This window comes from Suricata suricatta, chromosome 2, assembly GCF_006229205.1.
Source record: "Suricata suricatta isolate VVHF042 chromosome 2, meerkat_22Aug2017_6uvM2_HiC, whole genome shotgun sequence".
NCBI classification, from domain to species: Eukaryota; Metazoa; Chordata; class Mammalia; order Carnivora; family Herpestidae; genus Suricata; species Suricata suricatta.
The window spans coordinates 40892344-40919770 of record NC_043701.1 but is presented as its reverse complement, the minus strand read 5'-3'; the positions used below and the strand labels follow the sequence as shown (position 1 = coordinate 40919770).

The window sequence follows — 27427 nt, the reverse complement described above, 5'->3', positions numbered from 1 at the left end:
CACAGAGCCTGACGCAGGTATCGAACCCACAAACCGTGAGATCATGACATGAGCTGAAGCCAGACGCTTAACCAACTGAGCCACCCAGGGGCCCCTGAGACTTTTTTTTTTAATGTCAGGTACTGTGCTAATAAATTTTATTAAACAACTTAATAATATTATTTTATTTGTTGATGGGGATCACATACTGCATTTGAATATTTCAAACCCCAGGATAAACCAGAGTAGACAGGCACTGAGTTAGGTAGAAAAGCCCTACATGTGTTTACAGCCCCTTGTTTAAATTCCATCACAGTCAGACATTCTGAAAGGAGTTACAGATCCTATTTTTAAAATCCTTTGCTTTCTTTCCCACACTATTGTTGCAGGATGATAAAAGTGGCTTCTTATACTTAAAGTATTACAGATAGTTGAAATGTTACTCCATCTTTCAAAGCCTCATTGAAATGTGACCTCTTTTCTAGGCTGCTGAGATTGTCAGTTCTCTGAAATCTTACCACTCTTAGATAGCTTATTCATGTTCTTGATCAAATTCTACCTTGTAGTATGCTTATTTGTTTGCATATCTTACTTCTCCTACCATAGTTTAGATTTTTGGGAGCAAGGAATCTTAATCTTTACGTTCCCCATTCATTTATTCAGTATAATTTAATGACCACCTACAGAGTACCAGATGCTGTTCTAGTCCCTGAAAATCTAGAGGTAAGACATGGTCTATGTCATTAAGTTCCTAGTGACAGAGGAGTTAGGATTCAGATTTATTACAGCTTGAAGCAGAATAATAAATCCCTCTTATCTGACTGTAAGGGTATTTGTTCAGTTAATGAACAGCCAGTCAGAGCAGGGAATCAAAAATAATACCATAGCCATTTTATTTTATCAAAACATTAGCTAGTCCTTTAACGAAAGGGAATAAAGGCCCTTTTTTGATTAGGTGTTTGCTCAGTGGCGTTCCATGTCCTTACTCTTTAATAAATCTCTACTTCTAATTTGTTGCCTGTGACTACCAGTTTCAAGTTTTTAAGAAAAACAAACCTTGATAGTTGTGAAACAGCCTGTGTAGGTTCTTTGATTTTTTAAAACAGTCTTCTTTCCAGTTAAACCTGGATTTAGTTACCTGTTTGCTTTTAGTAGATGTGTTGTATTTCTCTAATAATAATAATTTTATACTCCTTACTTCTAAACTTATTTATCTTCCTATACTTTCTTTTTTCTTCATCCAAATCCTAAACCAGAAGTTGGAGAGCCCATCTTTTTAAAAAGCCACTCCTAATATAAGCACTATTTAGATGTTCACTGGTTTGCATGGTTAATTCCTGTGCATGTCTCAGTGAGATGTTGCTTGCTCTGGCGTGTCTTCCTTGATTTTTCAAGCTATACTCAAGTGTTCCTCATATACACCCACTGTACGTTTTGCTTAACTATAACTTATTTCTCAACAAAATTAAATTTTTGAGGGTAAAAGTGTTCCCATTTCTAATGTAGAGCAGCTGTTCAATAAATAATCATAAAATGAAATTATTTATATCTGTGTTTTCTGTCAGTAGTAATAGTGCATCACAAAATAGCTGTTGGTATGGAAATTGTATAGGATGTTGAGAATGAGAATATTCATCTGAATGAAACTTTGAATCCTGCTTGAGGTTTTTTCAAATTAGATTATAACATCAATTTAGTGAGTCCTTTTTAAAAAAAGGAAGAAGAAATGATTTGAAAATAGAATGCATTTTGCTTAACATGGATATTGTTTCATGAAACAAATTTGTATGCACATACATATATACAATACACATAAATATACTTGTATGTATGTATATACTAGGTTTTGATGCAAAATGTGTGTTTGGAGGAGGCTTGTCTATTTGTTTTCTGTGAACTCTCCTAGTGGGAGAGTCTCCTGGAGAATCTCAGAGACTTCATTTAGAAGCAGATTGACACGAAGAACAGAGTGCCGGGGCTGGGGTTCGGAACATGTTCTGGTTCTTCTTCTGCCCCTTAACTAGCTGTACTCTTAACATTGATCAGTTAATTTGCCTTTGGCTTAATTTTCTAATGTTTAAAATGGTTTGATTTGGGTCTGTAAGGAATATTTTAGTTCTAATGTTCTGAGACTCTTCATAATTTAGCAAATTGGTGTTGATAATAAAGCCACATTATGTGTGTTCATTATACAGTTTGTGTAATGAAGTGGGTTTTTCCAAGCCACTAACTGATAAAACTAAGGAGAATCTTTGCTTAAGTGTTTATGTGCTATATACAAATGACAAATCCTCAAGGCTTTAACTTTGTCTTATGTGTGTTCTACATAACTATAACTAACACAATACTACTTTTTCTATTAGCTCCTCTAATATCTGATTAAGGAAAAATAATTTACCAAAGAACTACACAGTATAATATCTCAAAGTATGGCTCATGTGTTAGATGTTAATAGATATTTTAGGAAGTTGAGGGAAACAGTCTAAGGTGGCAGTTCAGGAGCTGCTGTGTTAAACAAAAAGATAAACTATCTGTTTAATTGTAGGACTTCTGAGAGCCTTTATAATCCCAAGGACCTAAAGGAACCTGACCTTAATTATTATAAATAATTATTGATGTGACTTTCTTCACAACCCTGTGAACAAACACTTTGTGAATGTTTTATTCTTAGGCTTGAAGTGGAATATTCTGGAATGATGATGGAATATGCACAGCTTTCGTGTGCTAGACTTCAAAGAGGACAGAGGTTATTTTAACCTGTGTCTCATGTTAAAGTATGGGTACAATATTACAAACTCTCGATAGTTATTCTTATTTTAGAATTTTCTTAAAGTATTCAACATCTTTTTTTAGTTTTTATTTTTATTTATTCATTTTTATAATAGTTTATTGTCAAATTGGTTTCCATATAACACCCAGTGCTTCTCCCCACAAGTGACCCCCCCCATGACCATCACCCCCTTTCCTCTTCCCCCTCCCCCTTCAGTCCTTGGTTTGTTTTCAGTATTCAGTAGTCTCTCATGATTTGTGTCCCTCTCTCTCCCCAGCTCTCTTTCCCCTCTCCCCATATTCAACATCTTTAATTGTAAATATTATAATATTTGTTTTAACAAGGACAGAAGGAAATTTAAATCCAATAATTTGTTCTTAAAGTCCAGTAAAATGAAGGAAAAATAATGACTTTGTTCCAGAACATATATAATGCATTTCAGAGTCAATTAAACCTAAAATAGTTGTTAATTTGGATCATTTAACAGATCTAAAATATTAGTTATAAAGAAATAAAAAATGTTAACACATTTTATACATCTAAAGAAAAAATATAAAATATTATGAGGAAATATAAAATGTTGCAGATAGGTATTCTGTTTTATTTTATTGAGTAATTTGCTTTCTTAAACTAGGATGTAGAATTCTGAATTGTGTTATCCTTAAACGTTTCCTAAATAATATGTGATAAACTCGATTGAGGTCATTTCTGCAAATTCTGTGTTAGAGCTTGAGTTGATGGGACTAATTATAGCTCTGTTATTTTTGCAATTAGTGACACTGCTTTCTGTTCAATAAAGCACAATAAGCAAGAATTGATTATAGGTTTTTTTTAGGATTTTATTTTTTTAATGTTTTTATTTATTTTTGAGAGACAGAAAGAGGCAGCACAAGCAGGGGAGGGTCAGAGAGAGAGGTAGATATAGATTCTGAAGTAGGTTCCAGGCTCTGAGCTAGCTGTCAGCAGAGAGCTGGACCTGGGGCTCAAACCGACGAACCGTGAGATCATGACCGAGCCAAAGCTGGATGCTTAACTAACTGAGCCATCCAGGTGCTCCAAGACTTTATTTTTAAATAATCTCTATACCTAGCATGGGGCTCGGACCCTCAGCCCCAAAATCTAAAGAGTCACATGCTTCACTGACTGAGCCAGTCAGGTACCCCCAAGGTTTGATTGTAGTTCTAAGTTACCCTTGAGAGTATTAGGACAAGGCTGCTATAATTTGTCTTATGATTATAGGATATCTGACATCTTTGTGTGGAAGTAAATATTGCTTCACTAAGTATAAGTAGGAATTAATAATTCAGTGTCCAAACTCAGACATAGCTTCACTACATTCAATAATCCTTTTTTATTTATGTTGACGCTAGGACCCTGTACTCCATTCTTACATGTCTGTCTCACATGTCTATTCCTCCTCAAAAAAAGTAAAGTTTTACATTTTTTCTAAAAAAAATTTTTTTTAATTCTAAAGACATTTAGTAAGAACGTAAGTTCGTTTTTCTTTCTCCTTTGGTACCATTCCCTTTTCTAGGGACATGATTAAGTTGTTACAGGTCTTCTGGCATTTTTCTGTAATTTTATGCAGGTCATTTCCATGTAGATTTTTTTAAAATGTTTATTTAATTTTGAGAGAGAGTGAGAGACAGAGTGTGAGCAGGGAAGGAACAGAGAGAGCTGGGCGGGGGCAGGGGGGCAGCAGCGGGGAGACACAGAGTTTGAAGCAAGGCTCCAGTCCCCGAGCTGTCAGCACAGAGCCCGATGTGGGGCTTGATCTCATGAACTGCGAGTTGATAACCTGAACCGAAGTCAGAGGCTTAACTGACTGAGCCACCCAGTGCCCCTGTAGATTTCTTTTTTATGTAAATGATGCCATACTATATGTGCTGTTCTGTGAATGTTTTTCCCCCCAATCGCTTAATACATACATCTATGTCAGTACATAACGAGCTGCCTCATTCTTTGGAAGTAAGTGGTATTGTATTCCATAGTATGTATTTGTCAGAAAAGTTATACTGGTTTACAGTTTCACCAGAGCCACTCTGAAGGTTAATCTGTTTTCTTCAGGCTTATTTAAGCACAAGTGTTTCTCTGAATACCATGTTAGTCATAGCTCTTAGGTTTTCATATGAAGTACTTGGTTTGTTTGTATTTGAGTTTTTCTTGAGAGGAGTTGAGGAAAGATACTATGTTACATCTATACGGGCAGGTGGATTGTGTTACGCTTTTTTGTTAATTTCTATTAACAGGATTATAGTCAGAATATGATGTAGATTTCTGTATTTTTCAGTATTGATTGATTTTTTTGTGTGTGGCCAAATATATGGTCAGATTATATCAGTAAGCCGTTGGTAACTGTTTATTCTCTGGGTAAGAATTTTACATTGTTGAGAATCAAGCATATTCAGATTATTTCCATTTTTTAAACCACTTGGTTTATCAGTATCTGAGTGGTCTATTAGTCTTTCACTGTGGAAGATCTGTTAACTTATCGTTGTTTCTAATTTATGCCTTATGCATTCTTAAAAGTTTTGTTGCTCTTTTTATTCTCCCTCTCATATGAAACTTTCAAATAAATCAGAGTCTGTAAATGAGAGAGATACATTTAGTATAATCTAAGGAAACACTGCAAAAACTTAACACTGAATTCCCAGTTCTCTTTGGATTAATTCATATATAATAATATACATTTTGATGACATGTTATTTGTTGCATTAATTTTCATAAAATCTATTTTTAATGTGCAGTTTGTGTTTTTAGTTTTTTGCCTTACTGAAATGAGATTTTTAGATTTTTGTTATATTTGCTTGTACTTGTTAACATAATTATTTGAAGTAAATTTGACAATAAATAATGGAACCTTAAAATACCAGTGTATGAACAAGATAGACATTTATTCTTCCTGTATTTTAAAATCCAGAGTTGAACAGACTGAAGTGATAGCCTTGCTTTAAATTCTCAGTGTCCCAGGTACTTCCTTGTTTGTTGCTTCACTGGGCATGTTCTCTCTTACCAAGATACTTCATTAGTCTAAAATGGTTACTGCAGCTCTGGGCGTCTTTACGTGTCAGCTGGGAGGAACAAGTGAAAAACAAGAGGAGTGCACTACCCATAGAGAATGTTCCAGGAAGCTACCACATGACTTAGACTCTGAGTCTCAAATTCAAATCCTTCTCACTGTAGGGAAAATACTACTGTGGTAGCTTTGAGCACGAGGTCAGCATGAGAAGGAAATACAACAGGTCTAGATACCAACCTTGCCTATTTGGATATTTTGCTCCGGGCTTTTGTGGCAACAACCATTCACAATAGACAGTCATAGTGTGGTGGTGTGCAGCTAAGAACTGCACATATGTAAGTGAAGCAGGGTGCCATGTTTTTTTATTTAAGAAAGGTGAAGTTGTTTGATTTTTAGGCCAAATTTTGTTACATTTTGGGAATATAGGGAGTGCTTGCCAAATCCTACCTCACAAAATTGAGCTTTCATTTTACTGGGAAACTTTTCCTTGATCTATAGTAATCTTGGGTTTCTTGCCTCTCCTTTATGCTCTAGTGCCTTGTATGTATCTTCATTATACTGTGTTTGAATGAAACAGTGAATTGTAGCTTTCTCCTACTCTGATAGAGGGTGTGTATATGGGTATGCGTATAGATTTGTATGGGTGGGTTGTCCGGTGAGACAGGGATAAGAATGAATGACTTATTTTTAAGTCTTTGTATCCTAAGCTTCTGCTACAGTGCATTGTACATAGGAGTAAATTGTATATGTACTTGTTATAAATTTGTGTCTATTTTTGTAAAGTCATCCATGCCTTTTTAAGATTTTTACCCATCTTTTAAAGTTAGCTTTTAAGCCAATAAGATGTAGATGTTTTAAGTTGACTTTTAATTTATCTAACTCTGTATTGACATAAATTTTTGACTTTTAATTTGAAAGGGGTCATAAATTGAGAATGTTCTTATTCTAATTCATACTGTTTCTTCTCACATTTTCCTGTATTTTTTAATCTCATTAAATGATATAGAAAAAGTACTTTTTATTGTGTACTTACTGCGTACCAGTGTGCTTAAGTTTCACATGTATTACCTAGTTTATTTCTCACAGTTCATGTATTATATTAATTTGATACAAGAGGCAATAAAAATTCCAGTATCTTGCTTGTTCACTGTAATCATGCTGTAAAGGTAAGATTCTCATCCAGAAAGCCTGAAGTTAAATGCTGCACTAATAACCACTATAATATGCTTTTGGTAGTTGTCCAAAATTCTGAAAGTCATCTTAAGAGTTTTCCTTTTCACTTTTCCCTTCCCACCTCCTACCTCCAGTTAAGCCCTATATATGTTTTAAGTTCTTTTTTTCTTTTAAAGCCTTCCTCTCTCAGTATGCAGGCCAGTGGTTCTCTATCACTGGCAGCAAAGCCGAATCACTGGTGGGTCCCAGGCCTTAGCCCTGGAGACTGATTTAATAGCTGTAGGGCTGAAGTTCAGACATAGGTATTTTATTTACCCAGATAAATTGCACTGACTCAAGCTTTTGTTTTCTATGAGTTCTTTGTTTTCTGTACCTTTATTTTGCTAGGTTTTATCCTTCAAGATCCAGCTTTTTTGTCACTTCTTTCTGGAACCTTTAACTCTCATCTGACTTAGAAGTTACTCTTCTGTGTTTTCTGCCATCCTAAACATCCTAAATATAGAGCTCGGCATTTACTTACTTGTCTTCTTTACTAGTCCGTGAGTTCAGTGAGGCTTGGAGTTCTATCTTATTTTGCCCTTTTAATCCCCTGTGTCTGGTACATAGTAGGTGATTAATAATATTTACAAAATTGCATTTCATGCAAAGCAGTGTGTAGTATTTCACATTGCTCTCTGAGGATATTACATATTCAGAATTTGACATCTTAAAGTCTATCAGAGCAAGTAAAAGAAAAATTTCTATTAGAGGAAATCATTGTTAGTCACATGATTATGAATTTCTTGTCTACATGGGACCCTACTTGTGAATTATTGGTTGTGGTCTTATTCATGATGAGGATGTTTAAACATATGAGAGCAAAATGGTAACATACCTCATTTTTAGATGACTGAAATTTAACTGGTCAGAATTTTATTTTTCTGTAATTTTATCTTTGCAGTATGCTTTTTGGTTATTCACAATGAGGAAGAGATACATATTTGTTTTAGAGAGATTTGAAAGTAGAAAATACTGGTTTGAGGAAAAGAAAGCCTGGGTCCACAACACAGGTCTGAGGTTCCCTTCTAGATCACCGGTAAGAGCATCCCTTCCTTTCTTTATGGAGTTGTAGGGATTAAGGCCTCCATACCTAATATTAGTCTTCCTTTTTCACAGTGTTGGGTTCTCTCCTGTATTCCCCTATAGGGTCTCATCCCTTCCTCAGCTACCCCACCAACCTTTCCACTTCTTCATCTGGTTCTCCCATCCTCTGTGTAACACATTACCTAATTCTGAATTCTTTTTAAAAATGTTTTTGATATTTTAGAGAGAAAGAGAATGAACAGGGAGAGGAGAGAGAGAGGGGGACATAGAATTGGAGATAGGCTTCAGGCTCTGAGTTGTCAGCACAGAGTCCTATATGGGACTCTAAATCACAGACTGTGAGATCATGACCTGAGCTGAAGTTGGATGCTTAACCAACTAAGCCACCCAGGCGCCCCTAATTCCAAATTCTTAACTGCTTCTTATATATTTCTTGGGCCTTCTTGCCCTGAATGAAACTTGGGTCTTGAAGTACCATTTCTCCTACAGCTTGTAACTTTCTCAGGAGAAAGCTTCGTTCTTTTTCCTCATGAGTTAGGTTTGGCGGAAGATCATCTTAAGTTACCTCCCTTATGGCTAAAACCTCCTGTTCCATTGTGGTCCTTCAAATTAGAGAGAAATAGAAATCATTTTAGTTCAAAGTGACTCATTGCAAAAATTAAATGTCAGATTCAAAAGTTTAGGAAAAAATAATTAAGATCTCCTTCCTTTGATTTGGCTCCTCTAAGTTAAATTTGAAGGAAGAACTGTTTTGATCTTATTATTTCCTTGATTCAAAGATAGAAGCTACTATGATGAAACATATAATCAGTTTTGATTTAGAGGAGGTAAGAAATAGTACAGCACCCCCCCCCAAGAACTACTAGAACTGATAAATGAATTCAGTAAAGTCACAGGATTCAAAAATCAGTGTACAGAAATCTGTTACATTCCTATATGCTAATAATGAAGTCATAGAAAGGGAATTTAAGGGTCCCATTTATAATAACATCAAAAACAATAACATATCTAGGAATAAACTTAACCAAAGAGGTGAAAGACCTGTGCTCTGGAAACTAAATCACTGAGGAAGGAAACATACACACCATACTTCTTTTTTCGTGTGTGTCACATACACTCTGGAATATTACTCAGCCATAAAAAAGAATGAAACCTTGCTGTTTACAACAACATAACTAAAACTAGATCGAATGATGCTAAGTGAAATAAGTCAGAGAAAGACAAATACCATATAGTCTTATTCACATGTCGAATTTAAGAAACAAAACAAATGAGCAAAGGTAAAAAAAAAAAAGACAAATCAAGAAATAGACTATTAACTGTAGAGAACAAACTTATGGTTACCAGTGGGGAGGCAGATGATGGGATGGGGGAAATAAAGGATGGGGATTAAAGGGCATACTTAATCATGATGAAAAATTGAAATGATTTAAAAAAGATAAAATGCTGAAAAAATAAATAGTACAGGAAGTACACATTTTGACTATGAGAGTTGTTCCTTTTTAGAAATGTCGATGGAGGAAATGTGTATCTCAGAATTAAAGAAATTGAGCAGTTTTTAAAAAATAATTTTACTTAGAACAGCTTGGACACAAGTCTAAATAACTTAGTGGCAACCTACAGGCATAAATGTGGAGATGAGAGCTAGAGAAACCCGTGTTATATGTGAACAATGTTGAACTGGATTCTGAAAATCTTTTCCTTGGTCAAGTGAGACCCTATATTATTTGTTTACTCTGTAACTCTTGGCAAAGTTTCCTGAAATGTATATCTGTCTTGTTATTATAACCAGCCTTCAGAGATACCACATATGAATTGAATCTTTAAGCTTTAATTTCAATATGAGTTGTCTAGGAATAGATAGAACTTAATTTATTTAAATATCTCTTGCCTGATAATTGACCGAAGCTAAGTTTTCGTTTGAGAGTATACAAGCTACTACTACTTAATGTAGTCAATGATGAGAGTTTTCAATAAAGATAGAGAAAAAAATTCATTGGGGGAAAAATCATAAGTGATGAAAGTATAGGTGTTTTCTGATTTTTTGCAGAGTATAAAAAAGCAGACAGTATGTTAAAGTTTTATAATAGTGGAAGATACATACTATTTAGAATTAAGGGAGCAGTCTTGATCGTTGTTCCCAAAATGAGAATTGCTCAAAAAATAAAAAGCAAATTGTCTTGTCCTTTAATAGGAAAATCATGAGATGAGCCTAACTTCTCTAGAATCAGATGTATACTCAACTTTATTATATATTTTCATTTTATATTTTATGTACCAACTATAAAGTAACTTCCTGTGAGTATTTGTTGAAGGCAAGCCAATAAATATAAGATATATACATTTACTTACTGTATCATTCAGGTTTTTTCCTGTTAGTAAAAGAGGATTACAGGTATTAAATCAGCTATGATCATATAATTACCAAATACAATATTTATACCCACCTTCTTTTTAAACTTACCAGAGGAAATTGATCAGATTCCTTTCCAAGGTAATTATAATAATAAAAATCCATGTGAGAAGTAAACAGCCTAAAATAGAAATGGTAACAATTATAGAAACTTAAAAGTTGGTTTTACTTGGTATTTATGAAACATTTTCAAATTTGATTTTTTTGGTTTGTGATCACATTTTTAAAAATAGCCATTTTTGAGGGAATTCGTTTTATTGACAAATCATGTTTGTGAAGAAGAGGGATAAAACCTCGATTTGGACTTAATTTGATGGGAAGTTTTCTGAATTTAAAACCCAAGTATTACTATATGAAAAAAACATGTACTATATGGTAATTTTTATTTCTTTAAGTCCTTATTCTCAATAAGTAGTATTCTTTTCATTTTGCTTATAAGCATACTGAGCCAGGAGATTGCATACAGTGGTAAATGTTGCATGCACATCCATTAAGTGGAAAATTTAGGATTTAATCTTTATAATTCTTAAGTTTTTTGAAGTTTATCTTAAACCCTAGGGAACTTTCTGCACCATAATCAGTAGGTAAAAATGTGTTTGAGATAGATTTCTTCCTCCAGATACTTACACCAACTTTATTACTGTGGGGGAACTTGGAAGAAAGGTTGGGTGGACTTTAGTCTAAGTCATAATACCCAAATGCTTCATTACCTGAGGCAAGTCACTTGATATCCCTGAGGTCTTTTTCCTCAATGGTTATTTACTTGTTTGGCAAGTACAATGAAGAAGACTGTCTTAAGGAAAGATAATGTAAACTGAATGGGGGAAATCTGGATAGTAACTCATTTACTACACATTAAAAAAAAAACATTTTTTTCCTCAGGGTCAGAGGACTCATTCTTACTCTTTTGTAGGCTTTCATATTTTTACATTCCTGGGTACTGGACACAACAATATTGCCAAAATCCTTGGAGCCCTGCATTTGAGAATGCAGTTTCTTCTTTATGTTTATTCTACATTCTTTTCTAAAAATGTCCCACATGCCCAGTCATTTCTATAAAAAATTATTTTTCAATCTTTATAACTTTTTCCCTCTGTGTTCATAATTTAAATTCATTGCACTCAAAGGATCTCATACACACTATCATGCAATTCTTCATGAATCTTAGGCGTTTTCTTTAGCTTTAACTGCTGTAACTTTTTGCAGAAAGTATCCTCTTTATCAAAATTGAAAATATACATATTCTTTGAATCTAAAATCTGATTTCTGGGGGTATATGTGACAAATAGAAATAGCAGTATACAAAAATATAATTTGCAAGTTAACAGTAGTTAAAGATGTATATAGATACTTGTTTTTATAGCATTATTTATAGAAACAAAAAAAGAAAAGCTCTCGCATGTGCATTAAAAGGAAGGGATGAATAAATTATGTCTGTAGTGTGGAGTATTAGACATTTAATAAGTTAAGGTAGCTTAGCATGTTTTGATTGAAAGGGATGGCCATGATAACATTACATTTTTAAAAAAGGAAATTGCAGGGGCACCTGGGTGGCTCAGTCAGTAAGGTGTTCAACTTCAGCCCAGGTCATGATCTCATAGCTTGTGAGTTTGAGCCCCGTATTGGGCTCTGTGCTGAGAGCTTAGAGCCTGGAGCCTGCTTCAGATTCTGTGTCTCTCCCCCTCTCTCTCTCTGCCCCTTCCCCACTTGACTCTCTCTCTCTCTCTCTCTCTCAAAAATAAATGTTAAAATGTAATAGTTGAATTATAAAATAGATTAAAAAGCATATATATACATATATACACACATACATTTATTACTTTTAATATAAAAAACTTTAAAAATGAAGTGGAGCTTCAACAATTATTAACTCATGCCATTTGACCTCATACTGTTAGTGGCATCAAGTTCTTTAACATAGTCTTGCATAGTCTTGGAGTGATAGCTACTGCAACCACTGTTGATCTCTAGCATTATATAATAACTCTTCATTTCCCCTAATCCCCACTAACCACTATTCTACTTTCTGTCTCTATGAGTTTGACTGTTCTAGGTACCTCATGTAAATGGAATCCTACAATGGAATGTCACCAATTTCATTTATTATGATGTGTTCAAGGTTTATCCATATTGTAGTATATATCAGAATTTCATTCTTTTTAAGGGCAAATAATATTTGTATGTATATATCATACTTTGTTTATCCACTTAACGGTTGATGAGTATTTGAGTTGTTTACAACTTTTGTTTTGTCCCTTGCATTTGTTGATGAGCATTTGAGTTGTTTCCACTTTTTGATTATTGTCAATAATGCAGTGGTGCACATTGGTGTACAAATGTTCTCTGCTTTTGGTTATTCTGATATATAATAGAACTGTTGGATCATCGGGTGATCATATGTTTAAATTTTTGAAGGATTGTCATACCATTTTCCACATTGGCTGTACCATTTAACATTCTCACCAGAATTCTTTTGAGCTTCAATTTGTATATCCTCACTAATATTTTTTCTGTTTTTTTTTGGTGGTGTTTTTGTTTTTCTTTTGTTTTTTGTTAATAGCCATTGTAATGAATGTGAAATGATACTATTGTGGTTTTGATTTCTTTCCCTGGTGACTAGTGATGCTGAGTGTCTCTTAATATGTTTATTGACCTTTCTTGTATTGAATTTATTATATGTTGTCTTCAGAGAAATGTCTAGTCAAGACCTTTGCCCATTTTAAAATTGGATTTTTTTTAATTATAGGAGTTTCACGTGCCGTGAATATTAATCCCTTATCACACATATGATATGCAGATATTTCCTGTTCTGTGGTTTATATGGTAGTGCCCTTTGATGCACAGAGGTTTAAATTTTGATGGCCAATTTTTCTTTTGTTGCCTGTCTTGATTCTAGGAAAGGTTCAAGAAATCACTGCCAAATCCAGTCTTGTGTTTTTGTCTGGCTTTAGTATCAGGGTAATGCCAACCAAATAGAATGAATTTGTAAATGTTTTCCCTTCAGTTTTTTGGGAGAGAGTGAGGATGATTGGTGTTAATTCTGATATAAATGTGTTGTATAATGATGCTATCTGGTATAAGGTCTTTTCTTTTTACAGAGATTTTTGATTACTGATTCAGTCTATTAGTAATAAGTCTGTTTAGATTTCCTATTTCTTTATGATTTAGTCTTAGTGGGTGTATATTTCTAGGAATTTGCCCGTTTCATCTAGATTATCCAATTTATTGGCATACAGTTGTTCATAGTATTTTTATCATCCTTTTTATCTTGTAAACCACACTTCCTTTTCTGATTTTGGTGACTGAGTCATCTTTCATTTATTTTCCGTCAGTCCAGCTAATGTTTTAATTTTGTTGATCTTCACCAAGAACTAACTTCTGAATTTGAGTTTTATCTGTATTTCTATTATTGATTTGATTTGGTTTATTTGGTGGTTAATTTCAAATATTTATTTTTATGTAAACATTTACTTAAAATGATTTTTCTGTATCCCCTAAGTTTTGGTATGTTGTTTTCATTTTCTTTTGTTTCATAGTATTTTCTAATTTCCCATGTGATTTCTATTATGATCCATTAGTTGTTTGAGTGTTATTTAATTTTCACCTATTTGTTAATTTTAACATTTTCCTTCTGTTTTTGATTTCTAGTTTTATTCCATTGTGATGGGCAAAAATTCTTTGTCTGAGTGCAGTCTTTTCAAATGTATTAAGACTTGTTCGGTTTTATCTTGGAACATGCTTCATATGCACTTGAGGAAAACGTGTGTTCTGTTACTGGGTGTAGTGTTTTGTCTATGTCTTTCAGGTCCATGTGTTTTATGGTATTGCTCAAGTCCTTTGTTTATTTGTTTATCTTCTGTCTGGTCCTTTTTTTTTTTTTAAATGTTTGTTTATTTTTGAGAGACAGAGAGATGGAGGAGGGGAGGGGCAGAGAGAGAGGGAGACACAGAATCCGAAGCAGGCCCCAGGCTCCGAGCTGTCAGCACAGACAACCAGAATGGATCTTACCTTTCTTGAGAGTCATTATAAAAAGATCCCAACCTAGACAGATATAGTAAGGTTAATATTTGAACATCAATTATTTAGGCTAAAGATGCCTGTTAAACTGCTAGATTCTTCCATTTTTGCAGTATTAATGGAAAATTATAGTATTATTTTTAATTTATTTAGCCTTGTATTATGTATATCTTGAAGTTATTTATATTTTGGTAAAAATTAACTATATATATGGTGTGTTATACTAAACTTGACATAGACAGTCAAAGGAGCATATGTGAATCTTAGTGGAAACTGTGTCCTACCTTCTTCCATTGCTACCTCCTACCTCAATCAGAAGTATTATAAAAAATAATTACCTATGATATTTTTGAAATATGGTTTACAGAAAGGTACCCCTTTATACTTAAGCTGATTGATACATGAATGAATAAATTGGAAGCACTTTTTGTGGGTCCCTTTTATACTGAGATAGATTGTGAATAAGTTTTCTTTTTATTAACAAATTTCTTTTTATAGTTGTATGATTTTTTTTTCATTCATTAATTATTGACTTTAATAAATCTTTATACCTAACTTTTATGTTTTATTTTACTGAAGCAGCAATATATAATCCAACTTGAATGTTTTCTTTCATGACTAGCTTTGGTGTCTAGGAATATGTTACTGTTAAAAATGGAGAATATTGTATTAGATAAATTACTTTTAAAGAATACAGATTGTAGAATTATAGATATAAAAAGAATCCTTGGAAGCTTGAGTCTCCTCTGATAGATAAGAAAACAAAGACAAAGGGCTTATTCTAAAAGGGAATCTTTTTAGTATGTTTTCTAATGTTGCTTCTTTGTTCCACCAGGAACTACTTGCTTAAAGCAAGTTTGATTATAGTATTGATTGAATATTTGAAGTTGATAAAGTGGCCTAATTTAACACATTTCCTCCCCACCATTTCTTTTAGGTGAATCTGGACTGGGGAAGTCAACATTAATCAACTCATTATTCCTCACAGATTTATATTCTCCAGAGTATCCAGGTCCATCCCATAGAATAAAAAAGACTGTACAGGTATGTACACTAGTATTGTTAATTGATGATAAGCTGGAGTAATATTATTAACACAGTCAAAACACATGCTATAACTTTTATTATGCTTCCTTAGAGATAGGTTTTATATTTGGCCCCAGCCAATGGAAAGTGGTAAATATGATGGTTGATTAAAAGAAGAGAGAGTGAGCATAGGTAATTAGAGAAATTATCTTGATTAAAACCTTCTAAATTTGTCCCTAGGACTCTCTTAGAGATTATACTGTGATATAGTAAATTACACCCCTAGAGTTATGCTGTCCAACATGGTAGCTGCTTGCCATATTTAGCTATTAAGTTTGAATAAAAATAAATAAAACATAAAATTCGGTTTCTAAGTTACACCAGCCACATTTCAAGTATTCAATAGATATATGTGGCAACTGGTTACTATTTTGGGAAGTATAGGTGTATTTCCATTATTGCATAATGTTCTATTGGATGGTGTAGAGAAAACATGATTTGTGGAGAAGCCATTATTATTTAATATAGCGTTCTATATTAGTGGCATAGTACCACATGAAAGATGAGTGGTAGTAGCAATTTGTTAAACTATGTGTAGACTAATTTAGTGCTTTTCAGTCTTTAATGTGCACTCATATTACCTTGGGGGACTTGTTAAGTTTAGTTCCTGTGTAGAAGGTTTGAGGTGGACTGAGATTTTGCAGTTCTGACAAAATCTTAGGTGATGCTGCTGCTGCTGACCCATAGACCACACTTCATATGGTAGAATACTCTAGACTGCAGATCTGTACTGGTCAGTACAGTAGCCAGGAGCCGAATGTGCTCACTGAGCTCTTAAAATGTAGATAGTCCAAATGGAGATGTATGCGGGTATAAAATACATCCCAGATTTTGACAATTTAGCATGTAATAAGAATATAAAGGATCCCATTTATAATTTCCTATATTGATTACATTTTGCAATGATAATATTTTGGTTATATTAAATAAAGTACATTAATTTCACCTGTTATTTTTAAAATAGCTACTGAAAAGTTTTAAATTACTTACGTGGTTCACATTACATTTTTGTTGGACAGCGCTCCTGCAAACTATTAATTGAAAAAATTATTGGTGAGTTGATGGCAATAGTAATACATAGTACATAAGCAGAGAGGACAGGAGTGAATAATTCTGGCTGGAGTAGGCTTTATTAAGGCTGGGGCTGGATTTGAAGGATTGGTAATGATTATCCTAATGCATAGGTGGAAGGACAACCTAGAAATTCTGGGCAGAAACTCATATGTATCAGACTATAAGATGCAGTTTAGTAAATAGGTCGCTAAGAAATTATTCTGTGAAGTGAATCTTCTGTTTGTTTGTTTGTTTGTTTGTTTGTTTCTTTCTTTCTTTCTTTCTTTTTTTTTTTTTTTTTACAATTCTCTGTTTTAAGAGTTTTTTTTCCCGTATCCTTCATAGAGCTTGACATTTCACATTGTTTGCAAAAATGTGTTTTAAAAACTAGGCACTACATTGCTTATCTATTTGATGATCAGTGTTGGATATTACAGCCCTAAGCAAAAAGAGAAACTTTTAATTTAGGTGTTTAAACTCAAGATAAGGAAATTATAAGGAAATGTTAAAGGAGCCCCACAGTATAGATTCCTAAGTTCAAGAATATTTAGTTTAAAATATGTTGGATCTCAATCGTCATGTACCTGCCAGTAGTGTTTTTGGTAACTCCTGCTGGTGAGGAAATTTTCTGAATCCTCTTTGTAGTTCTGGCATATTGTGTAATGCCATGTCTTCCGGGTACTATTCCAAGCAGATTAGGCGTGTTAACTTATTTAATTCTTACAAAACTTTATGAGGCAAATAGTATCATTATCTCCATTTTATAAATATGGAAATTGAGGTATGGACATGGTCATAGCTCCAAGATCATGTAGTTAGAGTGACAGAACTAGGGTACAAATCTAACCAATCTGGTTTAGCATGTGTCCTGTCAAGCTATGCTATCCCTATACTATTGATACTTAATACATGTTAGTTTCATAGCTTAACCAGTCAGTTCTTAATAGGTCAATTAGCTTTCTTTTACTACTATCTTTTTAATAATGTTTTGTCCAACAAATTGTCATGTTTTTTTGTTTTTTATTTTTTCACCTTTTTCTTTAAAAATCTGACATAAGGAAATAGCTTTCTCAATTAGGCAATTTAGATAAAATGATTTGATCAGAGGGGCACCTGGGTGGCTCAGTGGTTGAGCATCCAACTCCTGATTTTGGCTCAGGTCATGATCCCAGGGTTGTAGGATTGAACCCCACATTAGGCTCTGTGCTGAGCATGGAACTTGCTTAAGATTCCCTCTTCCTCTCCCTCTGCCCATCCCCTGCTCATGTGTGTGTTTTCTCTCCTAAAACAATTATTTGATGAGTGAAGTTCTCTCTTCATCATAATTATTAATATATGAAAGTAACTAAAGTAACAGAAAGTGCCTCTGTAATCTATAAGGCTGATCCATCTGATACTAGCCGGTAAGGGATACTTAAGGGATTTTTTTTGTTTTACTTTTTAAATCTCAAATGGTACACCATAATGTCTGCTGTGGCTTGTAAGGTTTGAATTTGTAGTCTGGACTCAGGAGGGTATTGACTTCCCTTTAAATTTTAGGCTTGAAATTCCAATAAATTACTGGTGGGTGGATGATGGAAGCCAGTTAACTCTTGAAAATTTTGTGCCTTACCATGTTTTATTTTTCTTTGTTTAATAAAGAGAGAAGAACAGTATTTTAGCTTGCTTGATTCATACCTGCATTTTTGCCAGTGTCTGAACAGATGAAAGTATCAGCATTTGTAATCTCAGGAATTCAGTACATAGAAATCTAGCTTGTCATATGTTGTAGCAAAGTATTTGCTCAAATTGTCAGAAATTGCTTGTAATGTAGTTATGACTGTGCTTATTCTGTCATGGTCTATATATTGCAAAACGGATATTAGATAGGATTCATTATCAAACTGTCATCAGTGATTCTCTGTATTGTAAGACTGAATATTTTTTCTTTTGCCTCTTCATTATATCTTTTCAGTTTTATGCAATGAGCATCCTTTTATAATTTTTAAATGCCTTTCAGAAAAGAAAATATAATTACAAAAGACAAAAAGTAGCTCTGAGGAATAAGGTTCATATTAAGAATTGGTTCTATTACATGGCAATGAGAAAGAATGAAATATGGCCATTTGTAGGAAAGTGGATGGACCTCGAGGGTGTCATGCTAAGCGAAATAAGTCAGGCAGAGAAGAACAGATACCATATGTTTGCACTCATAGGTCTGACAGGAGAACAGGAGAAACCTAATGGAGGACCAGGGGGAGGGGAAGAGGGAAAGAGAGTTGGGGAGAGAGAGGGATGCAAAACTTGAGAGACTACTGAATGCTGAAAATGAACTGAGGGTTGAAGGGAAGGGGGAGGGGGGAAAAGAGGTGGTGGTGATGGAGGAGGGCACTTGTGGGGAAGAGCACTGGGTGTTGTATGGAAACCAATTTGACAATAAACTATTTTAAAAAATTAATAAATTGCACAAATCTGAAAAAAAAAGAATTGGTTCTAGATTAGTTCAGTCAAATCTGTCCCCTAAAAGTTCTTATGCCAAAAATAAATTTGCCAAGCAGATCAACAAGTGTATCAAAAATAATGATAGACTATATGGTATTGTCTACCCTAAACCAGTTGCTTAGACCAAAAAACTTGGAGCAATCCTTAAGCTCCTTTTTACTCTCTACTTTCATACGCAGTCCATCAATAAATCTTGTTACTTCTGCTTTCACAATATATCCACAATCCTACCACTTTCCTAGTAACACTCATATTCTTCCTAGGAACACTCACATCCAGACTCCATCATTTCTCTTCCTAGATATAACCTCCTAATTCACTTCTTTGGCTGTGATCCTTGGCCACTGCCCCAGTCTTTTTAACGAGAGTGAGAATCTTCTTTTACAATGTAAATCAGATCCTTTTGAACCTCTGTTCAAAACTCTTTAGTGGCTTTCCATCTCACTCAGAGCAAGGCGAGAGTCCTTACTACAGTATCCAGAGAACCTTATAAGATTTGCCCCCGCCTCTCTCTGTAACCTGTTTCCTACACTTTTCTACTTTTGGCATATTCTGCTCTGGCTATAAACCAACATCCATGCTGTTCCTTTGAACAGGCCAATTCTACTTTCTACTTTAGGGCCCTTCCACATCTTGTTTCTTTGCCTGCTATGTTCTTCCGTGGATTTCCTGATAGCTTGCTTCTTCAGTTTCATCAATTCTCTGCTTAAATGTTGCTTTCTCAATGAGGCCTTGTCTGGCCAACCTATAAACTCCTTCCAGGCCCTGCCTTGGCTCTAAATGTGTTACGCTCTGTGAAAGTAGCAACTTCATTTTATTCACTGCTATAAGCTCAGTTCTTACTTAGAACTGCATCTGGAACTGCATCCAGTATTTATTGAATAATTGAACAGTTTAAAAAATATATTAAGACTCAGTGTATAGTTGGGATAATTTGAATTTGAGGATCTTTGCAATTTTGTTAATCTCTTTTTCTTGGTCCATGAAGTTTTATAAATCACTATTTAGAATAGGTGAAATAATTTTAAATTTGAAAATTTTTGAAGTTTTTAATTTGATAATTTTTTTAAAAGTTTTGTTGGTTTTCGTTTTTTTCTTGAGAATTTTTTAAATTTAATTTTTAAATTTATATGTAGATTTACTTTAAAAAGGCACAAATTTTAGCATAAAGCTTGATCAAGTTTTGTATATGTGTTCATATATCCAGGTAATTACCACTTAGATTAAGATATTATAGTACATTTCTAGCACCCAGAAGGCTTCCTCGTGCTTCTCAGTATTACACCCAACCCCAAATATAAATAGCCTTCTGACTTCTATCTTCATAGATTAATTTGCCTGTTCTTGAATTTCATTTAGATATTATACTCTTTTGTGTCTGATTTTTTTTCACTGAGTATATCTGGCATTTGTCCATGTTGTGTATCTGCATTTCTTTTTCATTGTTGTATAATATTTCATTGTATGAATATATATATATATATATTTCAAATTATAGTCTTTTGTAGATAAGCATTTGGGTTTTGTTTTCTTTCTTTCTTTTCTTTCTTTCTTTTTTTTTCTTTCTTTTTTTTTTTTTTTTACCAATATGAATAGTTTTGTACTTCTTTCAGTGGACCTAGGCACTCATTTCTGTTGTGTGTCTGTGCACATTAATATAAAGGTATTTTATTGTTTCAGTTAATTTGCTTTCTTATTGAACATGTCTTTTGTACTCATTGACTATTCAGATTTCATTGGAGTGCTTTGACCATTCCTTATCTAGATAATTGTCCCTTATATTTCATATATTCAGGATAATTTCTCTCAGGCCAGCATCTGTTAAAGACAATGGGAGAGGCTCTGTATTTGTTAGAATTCTTTTTACATTTGCCTATCCCAAAATAATTCTGTTTAAACTCACTTTACTCTCTCTTAAGGTAACATTTCAAAAGTGTTCTCTTCTATTGTGAACATTTTCCAAACGCTCTCTCTCTTTTTTGTGTTTTGTTTTTAAACAAAGGAGTAATTAGGGCTTGAGAATATCTCAAGTAAGATTTTTTTAAGACAAAGTCCTGTGTACTACTATTAAATCTTTTCTTTTTTACCAAAAGTAAGACCTATAAGGTCTGAGAACTAGATTGATTCTCACTAGAATCCCAGAAAAATACCCTTTCCTGACTGTACTGGAAGTATTCCTTGATTTACAGGAAACAAGTTGAATATCCTCTAAACTCTTTCTCACTTACCCAGGAGAGAACATAAAGTGTTCTGAGTCATTCAGTATATTTAGAAAATAGAGTGTAGTTTTCTTTTACAGTTTAGTGACTCCTCACCAAGTCCAATAATCTAGCAGAAAATCTCCTTTGGAAGCTCATAAATTCTTTTAGTGGAGAGTGGTCAGAAGTATTACATCTCAGCCCAGACATTTAAGACCAGGAGAAACATAAATTCTGAGTTTCAAAAAACAAATGTCTACAATTTCCCTGACTTGAAGACTTTCTGGACCACTTCCAACTGTCCAAAAAAAAAAAAGACGAAAAGAAAAATTCTGTGATGTAGCCAAATAGGGAGTGAAATTTTAATAAAGACCATGATCTCATAATCTCCCTGAGCATTTTTTGATTTATAAGAGACTTGTATCATTAAGAATAAATTCCTTTAAATTTGCAATCTTGGAATGAAGGAGAAGCTGTCTACATTGGACAGAGAGATGGTTCTGAGCTTCCTGTATATCAGAGGTTCTGATATGAATGAAATTTTCAGTATTAAATAGGAGTCCCTTCAGGTTGATTCCTTATGTCCGGTCTTGAGCATCAGGAGTCTGCTCTGCAGCTTTAAATGTGAGCCAACGCTCTAGTTCTGGGGTTCTTTATACCAGTGGTTCACAAGCTTGAGATCCATCACTAGAAGACTTGTTAAAACAGATTGCTGAGGCCCCATCCCCAGAGTTTGCTCTTTAGTAGGTTTGAGGCAAGACTCGAAGAATTCATATTTCTACTAAGTTCCCAGACTATGCAATTGCCAGTCAGGATACTACACTTTGAGAACAAGTGCTCTGCAGTGTTTCTAACCTGCTGCAGACTGATTTCATCTTTTCTTTCTGAGAAGATTGTGGAGAGAGTACTGTTTATCCTTAGTTCTTTCAGAATAATTCACATTGAATGAAATAGTACTGTAATTTCTGTTTTTATTCATATATTTTTTGTTAATAGACTGATTAAATGAAGGGATAGAAAAAATTGGACACTTGTTCCACTTCATGTTCCAGTCTCAAATATAGTCCTCAGATTAAGAAAGTTTTAAGAAAAATGTTACATATAGTGATGTATGTACAGTAGTAACTTTTATAACATTGTTATATTTGAAAATTTTTGGATCATATATCAAGTCAGTTGAAACGTTGCCATCTATCTCCCAGGAACAACTGCCCTTTATTCTGAGACTAAATCAGTTTCAGTTTCTTTTGTGAAATGAGAGTGTTAGATTTTGTGTTTTACTTTCTTAGTTGGCAACCCTATGTTGGTCCCCTTTAAAACTTTTTTCTTGGGGGGGGGGCACCTGGGTGGCTCATTCAGTTAAGCGACTGACTTCCATGACTGACTTCTACTCAGATCATGATCTCATGGTTTGTGAGTTTGAACCCTGCATCGGGCTCTCTGCTGACACTACAAGCCTGGAGCCTGCTTTGGAGTCTGTGTCTCCCTCTCTCTCTGCCCCTCCCCTGCTTGCACTCTGTCTCTTCTTTCTCTCAAAAATAAATAAACATTTAAAAAAATTAAAACTTTTTTCTTGGGATGCCTGGTTGGCTCAGTCAGTTAAGTATCCGTCTCTTAATTTCAGCTCAGCTCAGGTCCTAATCTTATGGTTTGTGAGATCAAGTCCCATGTCAGGCCCTGTGCTGATAGCATGGAGCCTACTTGGGATTCATTCATTCTCATTCTGTCTCTCTCCCCGCAACCCACTCAAGTGTGTGCACCCACTTCTCTCTCAAATACACTTAAAAAGAAAAAACAACAACAACCCTTGTTTCTAAGTCCTAAAAGTCACTATTGCAGATTAAATGGCTACAAAAATTCTGGAGGTGAAAAAAGATGAAAGCCATGAATCCTATCCCTAGGATAACATTTTATAGGCTCCTTGAGATATTTTTATAAAGCCCAATTAGGAAACTTTCTTGTTGGTGTTGGTCCAATATTGATAATTTTTTAAACCATTCACAGGAGAGACATTTGAATATCTTATACCGGGTTTTGGGACTACAATGATGTTGGACACAATCAAATTTCTTAAGGGATCTCACAATCACACGATTTAGTGAGAATATGCTGCTGTAAGGTGCTATAGAGGTTACCTTGGCAAGGTAGATTTTAGCGAAGTAGTAGGAATGGAGGGCAAGATGGCAGTGGATTGAGATGGGAGTAGTAAATGAGGTGGTGAAGATGGAATGGCTGTGAAGAAAGGGACAGGAGGGGAATATCTAGAGGTTAAGTGAGGGTACTGAGAGAGTCATTTGGTTTTCATTTCCAAAAAAGACCTGAGAATGTTTATATCCAATGGGGAATCAATCCCTAAGAGATGGCTAGGGATTTACCCAAAGGATACAGAAGTGCTGATGCATAGGAGCACATGTACCCCAGTGTCCATTGCGGCACTGTCAACAAGAGCCAAATCCTGGAAAGAGCCTAAATGTCCATCACCTGATGAGTGGATCAAGAAGATATGGTATATATACACAGTGGAGTATTACATGGCAATGAGGAAGGATGAAATATGGCCATTTCTAGCAAGGTGGATGGGCCGTGAGGGTGTCATGCTAAGCGAAATAAGTCAGGCAGAGAAGGACAGATACCATATGTTTGCACTCATAGGTCTAATAGGAGAAACCTAACAGAGGACCATAGGGAGAGGAAGGGGGAATGAGAGCTGGGGAGAGTGAGGGACACAAATCATGAGAGACTATTGAATACTGAGAACAAACTGAGGGCTGAAGGGGGAGGAAGAGGGGATGAAGAGGGGTGATGGTCATGGAGAGGGGCACTTGTGGGGAGAAGCACTGGGTGTTATATGGAAACCAGTTTGACAATAAACTATTATTAAAAAAAAAAAGAAAGGAAAGGGGAAATAGTCTAAACAGTTGTCAACATGACTCAAATGGAATGATCAAATCTGGTATATAATGAGAAATTAGCCTTAGGAAGAAAGGGATCTATTCCACTGAACAGAAGGAAAGACTGTTGATTCAAACAAATTGAGGATGCCCTTGTCTTCAACTAGAGATGAGGTACTTTGCTGAGCATGGTTGGAGCGATAGTAGGGTAGAACTAGAGAAGAGCCATACTGGGAAATGAAAGGGGCATGGGACTGGTGACCACATAAAAGGATTATTGGATAGCAGGGACATTCCTGTCAAATTGAAGTTCATAAATTTTGTGTAACAGAATGGTATCTAGACTGGAAACGAAACAAATAAAGGGTTCAGGAGGGGGGTTGCTAATAGAAAATGAGACAAATAAGATATTTAAGATCTCAGTGTAAGGAGGTGCAGGGAATGAGGTGTAGTGATTTAGTGTAAAAAGCAGAATTCGAATCTTTGGATCAACTTTCTTAATAAACGAGGTTTGGATCTTGAGAAGTAGTCTATCAGCATAACTATTCTACTTTTGGTCATTGCCTCTTAGTTTCTTGTGAAACATAATGAAGTATCTAAGATGATATTTATCTTTTCAGCCATTAAATAAAGTAGATAGTGTTTGTGTTTGAGCTACATGGAATATTTCAGGCTGTTTAAGGCTCTGTTGTTCCAAGTCTCTGCAGAGCTTTGGCCGTAATGCCTCCTCCTGAGGCATTAGGTACAGAGGTGAGCTCCTGACAGAACATTTTAACCGTCCCCATGAAATTTAATACAGTTAATCAGGTAATACTTTTTATTTGCTGTAACAAATAGCTCTTAAACATTGGTCAGAAAACTTAAATGTATTTAACAGTCTTTTGAAAATGAAAGAAATGAAGCCATAGAAACACTGAAGGTTTGAGGTTTTTTTTTTCTTCTCAGATTGGAAAACTGAACAATATTAGAAAAAAGAGTGCCTTAGATTTCCGGGAGTTAGGAGTCCAAAAGAGGCCTCAGTAAATTAATTATACACAAACAATATAATAGGCTTTCGTTTTAGTTTTCAGAAAGAAACATAATTGAAAAATGCCCTTCATTCCTTCAGCATTAACTTATGCACTTAATGTTAGAGAACTTTGAGTGATGCCATAAAATATGCTGATGTGACCTGCTTAAGTAAAGTGCATGGGAAAATGGCCATTTGGAATAGATTTCTTAAGAAAAGTTTAAAATTCCTGAACTTGAACTAATTTGTTTTCCATGGATCCCATGAGGAATCTTGCAAAACCAGATGATAGGATAGAGTCAGATCCTGTGAATGGCACTAGTTTACAGTTGTGTTTTCTGGATCTCTTCCATATATTGCCTTCTTCTTTGTATTTGGCCATGTATGGATACATAGAATTTCATAGGCCAAAAGAGAGGCTTTTATAAAGACTCTTTAAAGTACAGATCTTAATTTTTCTTATGTCCGTGAACAATTAAGTTGTTAAACTGATTATAAAAATAAAAGGGAAACAAGAATTTTAAAATTTAAGCTGGTATGGCATGTGATCAGTATACAACCTATTACTGAAGATAGAAATGAGTTTTGCTTAGTAATAAGGGAACCAAAAATGGAGTAGAACTGGGAGATGATTCATGTAGAACAATTATATTTTTGCATCAGTTTCTAATATATAGTGCTATGTCATTTAAAAGAATTATTAGGTAAAGGGGTAGTATGATTATTTTGGGTATTTCTGCTTCAGTGACAGCTACCATAAATGAATAACCTGTTTTAACCTGTTTTTATGAAGGAGAGGGAAGCAGATTTAAGATCTGTCAAGATGTTGCATTTGACCAAATTGTCCTTTTGAAAAACATTTTTTTAAACATATAATGACAAATAACTAGATTGTCCTTTAACTCGAGGATAGCCATTTTTATTTTTATAAAATATGAACTTTGTAAGTCGCATGACATAATAACACTTTTTTTTTTTTTTTTTTTTTTTTTTTTAGTTTTGGTAATTTAACACTGATGAGTGATTGCCTTCCTCATAAGAGTAACCTGGTATCAGGCTACTGGTATTATCTTAGACATGTGGTATGAAACAGTGGTCTCCTGTGCAGTGCACATCCATTCTTAATACTGAAAATGGTCAGAAAGTATTAAGAATCCTGTTTATTGATGTTTACTTTTTTAATCTAGAGAGAATACTGTTAATACTTATTAACAGATTTCCACTTGCATTTATTTGGTAGATAAATAAATATATTTGGGATGTTCAAAATTTTCACTGATAGTTACACAAGGATTTAAGCAGTTTAGTAAAGACCATTGGTCTAGAAAGAAAAGACCTTTGCCTCTTATTTGTCTAAAAGATTAGAAGTCCCTCCATGGACATGCATATCCAGATCTCAGGCAGTGTTTTCAGTTTTAACAGTTTTTTTACATGATTTTTTTTTAACAAAATAACTTGATTGCTATAGACCACTGTCCAATCCAGTGTCACTAAGCTACATGTGGCTATTTAAATTTCATTCAAATTAAATAAACATTCAGCTCCTCAGTTGTTGTAGTCACACATCAAGGGCTAAGTAGCCACGTGGGCAAGCATCTACCATATAGGACAGTGAGGATGCAGAACATTTGCATCATCTTGGAAGGTTCTGTTGGACAGTGCTGCCTCAGACTTTCCTGCTCAGCAGTGTTAATCTCCGTTCCTTGGTCTCTTCATACATCAGCTAGCCTCTGTAAGAAAATGCCAAAAGGAAATGGAAAGACATCATTTCTGTAAGCCTGAAAGCTACACCCAACTTTTTCTACCTAGAAATTAAAATTTTCCTTTCCAAACTGTTTGCAAACATAAATGGTTGAAGTTGCTTTTCACATGTTGATGATTACATTTTCCCTTAAGTCTAGAAGTACTTAATTCATACCATCTTATGGCAATTAACACTCAGTTTGAATCTAATTCTTCTCTCTTAAATTAGCCTATCAACATACCTAGAGCCTCTAGTCCTAGTAAGCCCTTGATATAAATGTACATCGAGGGGCCTCTGGGTGGCTCAGTCAGTTGATATCCGACCCTTGCTTTTGGCTCAGTTCATGATCCCAGGGTTGTGGGATCCAGCTCCATGTTGGTCTCTGTGCTAAGCCTGGAACCTGCTTAAGATTCATTCTCTCTCTGTCTCCCTCTCTCTCTCTCTCTCTCTCTCTCTCTCTCCCCCCACCACTCCCTTCCTCTCTGTGTGTGAGTGCATGGTCTCTAAAAAA

The 27427-nt window shown here is 34.6% G+C and overlaps 1 protein-coding gene across 3 annotated transcripts in view; it reads left to right on the top strand.

Annotated features, from left to right (window-relative positions):
- The window catches only part of SEPTIN7 (septin 7), a 110006-nt gene that overhangs the window by 47492 nt on the left and 35087 nt on the right, over nucleotides 1-27427 (top strand). For all 3 annotated transcript variants that reach the window (XM_029925126.1, XM_029925135.1, XM_029925142.1), the window contains one exon: nucleotides 15392-15498. In XM_029925126.1, coding sequence (XP_029780986.1) covers nucleotides 15392-15498 — 107 coding nt within the window. The remainder of the gene's footprint in view (nucleotides 1-15391; nucleotides 15499-27427) is intronic.